At 37.3% G+C, this 11,545-nt stretch overlaps 1 protein-coding gene across 9 annotated transcripts in view; it reads right to left on the reverse strand.

The window, feature by feature from the left end:
* Window positions 1–11,545, reverse strand: part of LOC106056860 (proton-coupled folate transporter-like) — a 41,574-nt gene that overhangs the window by 13,083 nt on the left and 16,946 nt on the right. For 5 of the 9 annotated variants that reach the window (XM_013213757.2, XM_056024024.1, XM_056024030.1 and 2 more), the window contains 5 exons: window positions 10,644–10,826; window positions 10,254–10,441; window positions 7,749–7,942; window positions 987–1,177; window positions 86–272 (listed from right to left, as the gene is read on the reverse strand). In XM_013213757.2, the coding sequence (XP_013069211.1) occupies window positions 86–272; window positions 987–1,177; window positions 7,749–7,942; window positions 10,254–10,441; window positions 10,644–10,796 (913 nt within the window). In that variant the 5' untranslated portion in view covers window positions 10,797–10,826. Of the gene's footprint in view, window positions 1–85; window positions 273–986; window positions 1,178–7,748; window positions 7,943–10,253; window positions 10,442–10,643; window positions 11,491–11,545 lie in introns of all 9 variants that reach the window. The other 4 variants (XM_056024027.1, XM_056024025.1, XM_056024026.1 and 1 more) reach the window with 2 other exon arrangements.

Raw genomic sequence — 11,545 nt, forward strand, 5'->3', positions numbered from 1 at the left:
ATTTCAATTACCTTAACACAAAAATCGACTTGACAACAAACAGCCACAGAAACAAAACAGCAAATTGTATACTAATGGTTATCACCTTCTGTGAACGTCTTTTTTCGCGTCTTTTTCGCTGTTTCCAAAGTTTCTTTCAAAAAGAAGTAGCAGATGACCAAACAGAATGCCAGGATTACAGATGCTGTAAACATTGGCCAGGCGTAGCCTTTAGCGTCGATGAAATACCCAACAGCCAGATGAGACAATGAGAAGCAAACGTTGATTGCAGTCTAAAACAAAACATAGGCGGAAATACATTAGAGACTAAAGACACAAAGGGAAATATAGATTAGAGACTAAAGAAACAAAGGGAAATATAGATTAGAGACTAAAGACACAAAGGGAAATATAGATTAGAGACTAAAGACACAAAGGGAAATATAGATTAGAGACTAAAGAAACAAAGGGAAATATAGATTAGAGACTAAAGAAACAAAGGGAAATAGAGATTAGAGACTAAAGAAACAAAGGGAAATATAGATTAGAGACTAAAGACACAAAGGGAAATAGAGATTAGAGACTAAAGAAACAAAGGGAAATATAGATTAGAGACTAAAGAAACAAAGGGAAATAGAGATTAGAGACTAAAGAAACAAAGGGAAATATAGATTAGAGAACGAAAAAAAAAACCCCATAAAAATTAAAGCTCAAGAAATAGATGTAATAATGAGGGGCTTTAAAAGTTGATGGAGAAAAGAAACTATTACATTTTCAAACAATAGGCCTACAATTTTATAATTAAAGATACTTAAAAAATTTTATTTACAGAAAAATCTACACATATGTATCATGAAAGCTTTACGTTTACAGACCTCTATGTGATGTAAAACAAAGACTGGTATCAAATGAAGTTTACATTAATATGGGTCTATAGAAAACTAGCCCACGACCCACCCACTTTTCTTTCTCCAAAGTGGACCTTAAAATGCTTAGAATGAACAAACCTGTGCAATGACCATTCCAAAGGATCGACTTTTCTTGTGTCCTGTGTTGTCCGCGGTGTACACGTAAATGCCCATGAAGATGGCAGGTAAATGTCCAGTCAATCCGATACAAGCCATGCCCACAAAGTTCCAGTAAATACTTAGTTTCCAAAAGGCCACGACAAAGCCAACGAAAGCCCTTATGAAAAGACCTGGAGATATCAATGTTACACTATTTTCACCATGCTTAGTAAAAATGATGAAGAAGGTTAGTTGAGTGTTTTAACTTTTGTAAGCGCCTCCAAAGAGAGAGATCTATACCATTACGAATCCCATTGGAATTAGCCCAGCACTAAATGCGAACCTAACTAGAAGGCGAAATAGAAGCTCCTGATTATGAAGGCGCTCGCTAAACTGTGCCAACTTATTTTCACTTGGTCAATAGACACATAGGCCTCGGGATACACATTTGAGACCAAAAGAAAATCCGCTGCCGAGGACAGACGCAGATGGCTAAAAGAAAATCTTATTCGACCACCGGCGGACAATGGTTATGTTTGCCCTGGATGTGGTAAAATATGTAGGCCACAGCTGGGGTTGCCCAGCCACGGGAAATACTACATTCCTCAATTATATTTGGACTCGAAGAGAAGCCTTATTATTATATATTTATTGAATGAAACTTTTCCTATGAGCACCCATCCAAGCCAGTGGCGCTACAGTTGATTGCAGAAACGCATTCTCCTGACATCTAGCCTACAGCTCATTATTTATCAGTGCCCCGACGCCGAAAGCGTTTTCTTGCATTCTTCACTGCATAAACGCATTCTCCTGACATCTACAGCTCATCATTCATCAGTGGGGTTCGGGGCTAAGCCCCCACGCAAAAAAAGCTTTTTCTTGCATTCTTCATTGCAGAAACGCATTCTCCTGAAATTTCTTCATTGAGGTGTGTCGCGTAGTTATCCTAGCTCTGTTTTTTATTTCCTCTACTCGTAGTGACTTGTACGGGGCGAGAGTGCCTTGTATTTTTGTTATGAATTGTTTGGCTACGTCACTAAGTCCGGTGACATCTATTGGTCATTCTTTGTCATGAGGCAGTCCCCCTCTTTGTTTGAAACGGACGGTTTGTTGGCCCGTAAAACGTTATTTGTCTGTACTAGTTTCTCGGACTTATTATTTAGTAGGATTTTTGGACCCCTGTTTAGGGTGAGTTATTCGTTTGTGATAGCTCTTATTGTATGTTGTATGAGGTTGTTATTATTTCTAGTTTTAGAGTAGAAGTTAAGTTTTATGTTTATTTCGTTTATAGGTTGACAGTGTTGGAGTTGTATATACTAAGTTCGAGTCTATGCTAGTGTGGGCGTCGCTTGCCGTCTCAGAAATATATATTACAGTTTTCAGTGTCATTGTCAAATTGGCGATCATCTGAGGTCTAACTTTACTATTACCGAGGTTGGCAGTTTTGTGACGCCAGTCGGTCAGAGTCTGGTGGACTATGAAACCAGGGTGACAAGTTGATAGCAGTAGCAAAGGTGCTTAAATTAATTATTGAATAATATCTTTATATTTATATTATATATATATATTGTTACAAATGACCAGTGACAGGAAGAGGTTAACGTGTGACCCCGACGAGATAACACAGCAGCGGGTGTTCCCTGGAATGTACATGTATAAACAGAGACAGGATGTGACATGTCCTTACATGTTATTCCAAAAGGTACTAGCAATGTCCAGTGACAGATAGAGGTCACAACTTGTGACCCCGGCAAGATGACACTGCAGCCAATGTTTTCTGGAATCTACATGTATAAACAAAGACAGGATGTGACGTTTCCTCACGTGTTATTCCAGAGGATACTAGCCGTGTTTGTGCAACTTTGGACAAGCGATTAGGGACTCTATATAAGCCAGAGAGTTAATGTGAAAGTCAGTCGTATGGAGTAGTGAGTGAGCCGTTACAGTCGATACAGACTATGTAAGACGTGTGCGGCTCTGTGGAAGAGAAATGTGTACGACTCGATGCAAGTTAACTAGGGTAGAGTTAACTGGAGTGGACTACTGTCGTTAAAGTCTATACAGCGAACTACAGTGGACTTGAGCCGTTACAGTCGATACAGTCGATGTAAGACGTGTGCGGCTCTGATTCGGTAGACTTGAGTACGACTTGGTTCAGCTTTGGGAGACCTGGAGCGACACTGGGAAGTGTGTCGTTGGTCTGTTCTGTGGAACACGGCTCGAGGAAATTTGAGAAGAGATGAATTGCAACGAAGTGAAGAGATGAATTGCAACGAAGTATAGCTAACTGTAAACTGACAGATATTGTACAGTCTTCTACGCTACATGTTACAGTAACGAATTGTTAGAGTTAATAGTCATTAAAGTTATATGAAACTGAAAGTTTAGTCGTCAAGTTCTTTGCAGTGTTTTTATTTGTGTGCCAACTAATACATCTAGCCAGAAAATTCAGAAATACGTAACAATATCTAATATATATATTGTCTATTTATCATCCTCATTGTACATACACACATATCAGTTTCATACAATTAAATTCATTTCCTTTTTTTATTTAAACTATTCACATAGTTGGTTACTCTATGTACGACTGTATGTGAGTGATGTTCTTGTCAGGTTGAACCCCGGGACCTTAATTGTACACATTGTACACAAATAATTCTTAAACCTGTTTTGAGCGTGTTTTTACATTCTTCATTGCAGTAACGCATTCTCCTGACATCTACAATTTATCATTCATCAGTGAGGTTCGGGGCGAAGCCCCGACGCCAAAAGCGTTTTCTTGCATTCATCACTGAAGAAGCGCATTCTCCTGACCTAAAGCTCATTATTCATCGTATTATAAAGGACCTTTTGAATAATGTTGAAAAATGTTCTAATATAAATTTATGTTTAATACATTGCAAATAAAACCGATTTGTTCCTTTAAAAGATAAGATACCCCACACATTTAGATTAAGGCTTTGAGGATCGCCGCCGAAAAAAAAATTTTGGAAAAAAAAAATTTAATAAAATTCAAGCATACATTGTGAGTTATAGTCCCAAATTTATTTAACTAGAAAAATATCATATTGAGTAAAGGTTGGAAAAAGGCGACTAGGAAAAGATTATCTGGGTTTAGAACTTATCTCAATCGTGACTCTTTTAGTAAAAATTTTCGTTTGAATTATAACATTTCCAAAGCAAAGTCTTTCTTAAAATAATTATGATAAATTCATGTGAAATAATATAAACTCTGTCTGGAAAGAGGAAGGGCGGTAGAGTGAAAATGATTACACCTCGCTCCTTTTTATAATTTCTGTTTATCTTTGCATTTGGCATTAAAGAATAGGAATGGGGCGACTCGATATAAGAATTTAATTTATAGCATATATAAATTATATTAGTGACAGATTTTTTTTTATTTTGTAATTTCTTAACTAAAATACAAAAAGAAAAAAGTATTGGTTTGTCCGATGGGGGGAAGGTGATTGCATATATCGCCCCTCCCACCTGGTACAACCCTTTTTCATTTTATATTTACTAATAAAAAAAAATTGAGATTGGAGTGTGTGTGACATAATATAAAATGGGTTCACATATCAATACGTAGTTTATATTATATAGATATTCAACTAATTTTGTTCACTTACTATGATTTCTCCATAAAAATAAAACCGCCCCCCCCCTTCCCATTTAGAGGGCTAGAGTGGGAAGGGTAGCAGAAGCAATCCTCCCCCCCCCCCTCACCGAATCAGCTAAGATACCAGAAGTGTAGCGATATAATAAAAAATTATATTGTAATTCAACTAAATTTGTTCACAAACTATGATTTTTAATTAAAAGTAGTATACATATAAGAATAAAAAGGGGGAGGGTTTGCTTCTATCTCTAAATAATACTAGCTTTAATCATCACTCTTGCATTTAATAAGAGAGTATGTCACTTTGTCCTCTGACTTAGCTGGTTGTCCTGTTGATGTCGCAGCTGGCTGTGTCCTGGCTTGAGGTTCTGCAGCTGGAGGTGGCGCTCTAGCGGATAGAAGGACGTCGATGATTCAGTTCTTGTGGAGTTTCAGTCCAAAGTTCTGATATCTGTAGTGGGCACAGTAGGGCGGGTGGCCGGCTACCGTGGGCACAAGGTTACTGCGGGCAGAGCTGATCTGCCGTGGGCAGCGTGATGACAGGATATGTCCAGTGAGTTGCAGAGGGTTTGGCGTAGCTATGACGTCTCACACAGATCTGGTCTATAGGGACGTCGCACCTAATAGGTTGACAGGTGGGCTGTCGAATAGGCGGGCAATGCCGATAGCGCCAAGTGGTAGAGTTGAGTAGATCTCAGTAGGCAAGTGCATTGCTGAATAGCACTAAGCACATAAATAGGGGCAGGTCAGAGAGCTAGTGCAGTGCTGAATAGCACTAAGCACAAAGATAGTAGGTGATTCTTGATATCAAACAAATAGGCAGACACCTGAGGGAGGCTGCGGATAAATAAAGACAAGTTAGGACATGTCTCTTATGCATCTTATCGATGCCCTCGACTGAGGTGCATTCGTCAGATTGGTAAAATTGCTTTTGAGCACAAAAGGGGAGATGATGACAAATGGGATTTGGAATAATAGATGGCTGATAGTAGCAATATAAAAATGTACATAAAAGGGAAAGTAATAATATAAAAATGTACATAGAAGGGGAAATAATAATCTCAAATAAACAACACAGGTGGATAGAGAAAGAAAAAAAGGGGGGGGGGTTGAATTGGGCGGTGGTCAGCGACCCTGACGGTATGTTTACATATGACCGTCGATCGAGAACAATGGAGCGCGCTTGAACGGAGAGGGTGTCCGTTCAAGCGGCGCGACTCTCATTGGAGTAAAATGAGTAAAGGGTAGATAATTCATAACTCTTTTCTAGACGCAGTATTAGTGCGCTAGTAAAATTATCAAGGCGGTCAACCGAGATAAAGGAAATAAAATAAGATGTACAAATATATACATGGTTGCATCAACGATCAATTGAGCAACGTAGCATTAATAGATTAATGCAATTCATAAATACATACATAGGACATGTCTATGTTCTCTTCTTACGCCAGTGAGAAATACACAATGCACTAATTAAATATAAGTGAAATAATAAAATACACATGATAATATCCAATGGAAATAGCACAAAGTAATTAAGATGGAACTTGTGATTAAGTTCGGCTTACCACCAGGTATTCCTCTAGGAGTGAGAATAAATGAAGTAGTCCAGACTCGATTGCTCAGATATAACGAGAAAGGAGAGAGAGTCTGACTTGATTTAATTTACCTTATATACAGGCCTGGAGAATGTGGGCGGAAACCGGAAATGTCCTAGGCTTAGAATTATCTTACACGTGGGTGAAGTCCGACAAGAGATGGGATTCGCACATTGGGAGGTCAATGGGCGTGTTTGTCCTTGTGGTCTCCTATTTCAAAGAGAGACATAGGAGAATGGGGGAGGGAGGAGTGACTTGCATTCCACACAAGGTGGTGTCCACTGCGGCTGTCAGACATCCTGCGATAAGATCAAAAGAGATTGTGTGTTTACCTTTCCCCGATCAAGGGCAGATGAATGAAAGGACGCGCTTTAGCTATCTCCAATGTGGTCAACTAAGTCTAGCCTGGAGAGGAAAAGGTGGTGCGGGTGGAGAATTTAGGGGTAGGATGGGGAAATAATTAAAATAAAATAAATAAATAATGAAAAATAATAATTAATGCTGTGATAAATTAGAGTGACTCTGACAGCGAGTTTTTGACTTGTCACAGTTACTTAATTGTTTGAATGACAGTAGACTACTTAAGTTACTTAATTGTTTGAATGACAGTTGACTACTTAAGTTACTTAATTGTTTGAATGACAGTTGACTACTTAAGTTACTTAATTTGTTGAATGACAGTAGACTACTTAAGTTACTTGATTGTTTGATTGACAGTTGACTACTTAAGATACTTAATTGTTTGAATGACAGTAGACTACTTAAGTTACTTAATTGTTTGAATGACAGTTGACTACTTAAGTTACTTAATTGTTTGAATGACAGTTGACTACTTAAGTTACTTAATTGTTTGAATAACAGTAGACTACTTAAGTTACTTAATTGTTTGAATGACAGTAGACTACTTAAGTTACTTAATTGTTTGAATGACAGTTGACTACTTAAGTTACTTAATTGTTTGAATGACAGTAGACTACTTAAGTTACTTAATTGTTTGAATGACAGTAGACTACTTAAGTTACCATTATCCGTTCAACGTCCAACGTCATATCTTTTGTCATCACATGTACTGCATCGAGCTTTTGTGAACTTATAATTTGTGAAATGCAAAATTTGTTCATTAAATATTGGAAGTTGATAAAAAGTTGCACATTATTTGTGTTCTGTCTTACTTGTAAAATTTCCAATTCAAGTGTTATGAACGAATAAATTGCATTGATTTGAACTTAGTTTAGATATTGCCAAATTTCAGAACCTGAACCTAAACATTAGATCTGACTGAACCAAACCTGAATTATACTTATCAAACGAACCGGACTCGATTTTTACAAGATGTGTTCAAGTCTCATCTCTAATACTTATTCTACTTATCATATCACATAGCCATATTCTTATATAATACTTGATTACGATCACTATGACCTTACTTTCTACATTACCTGAAAAAGTGTGTGTTAGAGGGACAGAAAGAGGGAGAAAGAGAGTCAGAGACATAGATTGATAGAAAGAATAGAGTCAGAAAGAAAGAAAATAAAATCTAACCTATGAGAGGAGCTAAAAATAAAATCCTGCGTCCTATTTGGTCAGCGTAAATTCCTAACAACAAGTTCGTGAAGAACGCTGGAAGAAGGGTGACTATCATGGCATAAATGCTAAATCTGGATGCCAGTGACTGCGCCTTGTCCAACTCTTTGGCCCATAAGTCTGTTTGGTTGTCTTTGACGCAAGGGTTAGAACTGTTCAAAACAACAAGAATGATACATGAACGATGGAGCAGCATATGTTACAAATCAGAGGCGTAGCCAGCATAACTGGCGTTCGGTGCAAGGCGCTTTATTGGCGCCCCCAACACTTTCTAGAAAAAGCAAGGTAGATCAATATATTATAATATATAGAATGTATTCAATAATAAGGCTACACTATAAAGAGTTACCTTACTTCGCTTATACCAAATACTAGATTATTTAGGAACAGCGGTGCTCTGTCGTATTCTGATTCACGTTGAACGTTTTTTTTCCCATCGATTTATCTTTTTTTTTTAAATTCATTCTTAATACGGTGACAACAATTATTGCAGCGAATAATAATAATGACAATTGTCTTTGAATTCCTAATATTAAGGACGAGTGCAGTGTTTCTCATAGCTACGCAAACCCACTTGCGACCTGCATATTTGTCCACATCTTATGCATACAAAGCCATTGTCCGCCGAATATTGACCTGCACAAATGATATGATTAGGCCTGTACGCCTACACAATGTTCCTCTACTCATGGACGTTAATAATGTCTAACTTCAAGATGGCAGGCCTACAAATGTTGAAAACCAATTCTCTTTATTTCAGCTTGTAGCTCATTTTGATCCAGTACTATCACATTTTGATCCAGTACTATCACATTTTGATCCAGTACTATCACATTTTGATCCAGTACTATCACATTGTTACAATGTTACGTAAACGTCACGAATCTGTCACCACAATTTCAAAATGGAGTTAATCTCCCCTTGTGATCTACAGCTGAAAATCAACTAATAAATAATATCAAATGAATAACTAGAATATTTGATTCGATTTTCGTTCATATCCGACATGTAGATATTGCTTTTATCAATAGAAATGTTTTAATCAAAGAATTGTTGTTGTTTTTTTTTATTGAAATACATGCTTAAGATGCATCCACAATTTCAGACAAAAATAATTTCCAATCTTATTTCATTAATAAACTGTAGATCACACTATCTTGATAATACTGCCCTTATGTCAGATCCTATACCTGGCGTTCAACAAAGAATTATGGGGAAAAAAAAATTTAAAACCTTTTTTTTGTTTTTGTAATTCGTGGTAATCTTACTGTTTACATTTAGCAGAAGATATAAAAGTGTCCAAGTTACAAGTAATTATCCAACCGTTATAACATATTTGTATATATGTAAAACATTTCTTTTATCCAAATTTGACATCAAGATGGATGGCTCTTCCAGTAAGAAGAGCGCAGGACTAAAGCAATGTTTCTCAAACTTTTACTGGTGACCTTTAACGAAACGAAACAAATTACGTTCGCAGCCTTTAAATCAAGCTAGTGGGTCTGTTTAGCGCGATAAGGTCCGGGGCCAAGCGTTTTCATACATTGTAAGCTTCCTAAATTGTCTTAGCGCACATTCAAATAAAGTTAAATTAGGATGGAGTGGGGCAGGTTGATAATAATTCTAAGTTGAACTTTGGGATACATTCGAGATAGTTGAGCGAGTACATTTGTAATGGGCCAGATCGAAAGATCATTGTTGTGTTCAGTCAGACGTCTTGCGTCGCGCCTTTTTAACTTCGCAAAAAGCATCAACTGAAGGCTGCGAAGGAAATAGACGCGCTAGAATCTTCATCTTCTGGTTGCAGACGATTTAAAAAAAAACTGTAGGAAATGTAGTATTTAGAAGATGAAACGACTTCACTGACTTTTATCATTTATTTTTTAAACAATGTTTTTTTTATGTCAGACTCTATGAAGAATTTAAATTGATTCTTTGTATCCCTGCTTTTAAAAAACGATTATAAGATTTACATTGTATCTGTAATTTAAGTAGAATTCTTTTGGAGTGTTGGGGCCACATGAGATGTCGACCATAATTGACGAGGTTTCCCACGGAAGTCATAAACAAAGAAGATTGCAAATAATTTATACCGGATTTGGTTTTGGAAGTTAATCTTTAATTAGAACATTGCACGTCTATAGCAAAGCCCCGAGCAGTTAATGATATATCTTTTAATGGCACAAGACCGGGGGGGGGGGGGGGGGTTAAGAAAAAATCGCAAGGCCTATTTAGCCTCTTGGACTTTTGAAGTTTCACACGAAACACACCAATAAGTCCAGCCCTGGTGTTATACCATCGAGATTGTGTGAATATTTCTAAATGAGCCAAAGTAAGCTAGACCCCCACCACCCCCCAAAAAAAAAAGCTCACCAAAAAAAAAACCTTAAATCTGGGGAAAGATCTACCAAGGTAGGCGGGAAAGGATTCTTCTCTTCTAGATACTTCCCTCGTTCTACTCACGCTGTGGAGTTGATGAGGGAGGCGTTTGCACCCAGAACTTGGTTCTCAAATTCCACATAGATCCACTGAGACATTGCGTCTGAGAAGATGGAGTAGGATGCCATAGCTAGGCTAACAACAATCATCGATGTGGCAATGTTTATTGCCCCACTTTTGGTGACGCCCTCTTCTCTCTCGGTACCTGGAGACTGATACAAATGATTTTAATTTGTGAAATGTTTAGTTATTTATCAATTTTATTTTCTCTACCCCCCCCCCCCCTTTGTTTCCTAAAAACAAAACAAACTATTTAATAATTGGTAAGTGTCAAGCAAGGTTATTGTCTTGGGTCCAGAAAACATAAATATAAATAATAGAGAAATATGTCACAAGCCAATCTGAAAGATTTACCTTGCCAGGTTGGTCAGACGCCAGGAGCGGCTCCTCTTCCCCCACATCCTCGTTAATTGTCCTTCGTAAAACATTTTTGTGTTTGAGAGTAGCGCCAAGGTAAGCTCCTTCAGAATCAACCAAGTCACTGCTGCTTCCAGTTTTTGACGTCATATTTTGTTGCGGTACTTTGTGTTTCTGTAGCTACGCGTTAAGATCATGTCATAGTTATAGTTATAATGTTTTTGTTTGGTGTAATGCACAAATTGTAAGACAAATTTCCTTACGGATAATAAAGATTATTATTATTATTATTATTATTAGAAATACTTTTTTTTTCTAATTAAACGTCATGAAAACTAACTTTAAAACTAAATACACAAATTGGAGATTCTCACGCTAAACTAAACAGAGTCAAGGACGCAATATTGACCGTCACTGTTGCCAAGTAAATAAAAAGAAAGCTATAATTTGAACAATAGCATGATGCGAGGCAGCTGATCTACGTATCAAATCTCCTTTATTACGCTCCTAATTGAAATTATTATGCACTTCAAATGGAAAACCTTAAGACAATTAGATTCTGCAGCGTGAAGAAATGTGTCTCTTTAAACACAACAACCACCACCAGCTAGTTTATCAACCAATCGTTGGTTTTGTACAACGGAGACACCAAAATGGCCGCTATTAATAGTCTGTTCATAGTTGCAATGTAAGAGAATCTTCCATACAGCTTTTAGGTGGAAAATGTGTTCAACGTTTGATAAGTCACAGTTAGTACTCTGTTTGTTTTGGCTAAGTTCATGTTTGGAATGCACCTGCAAGCTAAATGTTGTCGTTGTTCATGTGCTAGTCTCATGCAGTATGTCTGTAATATAAAAACTGGTGTGTCACTACCTGAGAAACTTAATTAGATTATATAA

Source organism: Biomphalaria glabrata, chromosome 3 (assembly GCF_947242115.1).
Source record: "Biomphalaria glabrata chromosome 3, xgBioGlab47.1, whole genome shotgun sequence".
NCBI lineage: Eukaryota > Metazoa > Mollusca > Gastropoda > Planorbidae > Biomphalaria > Biomphalaria glabrata.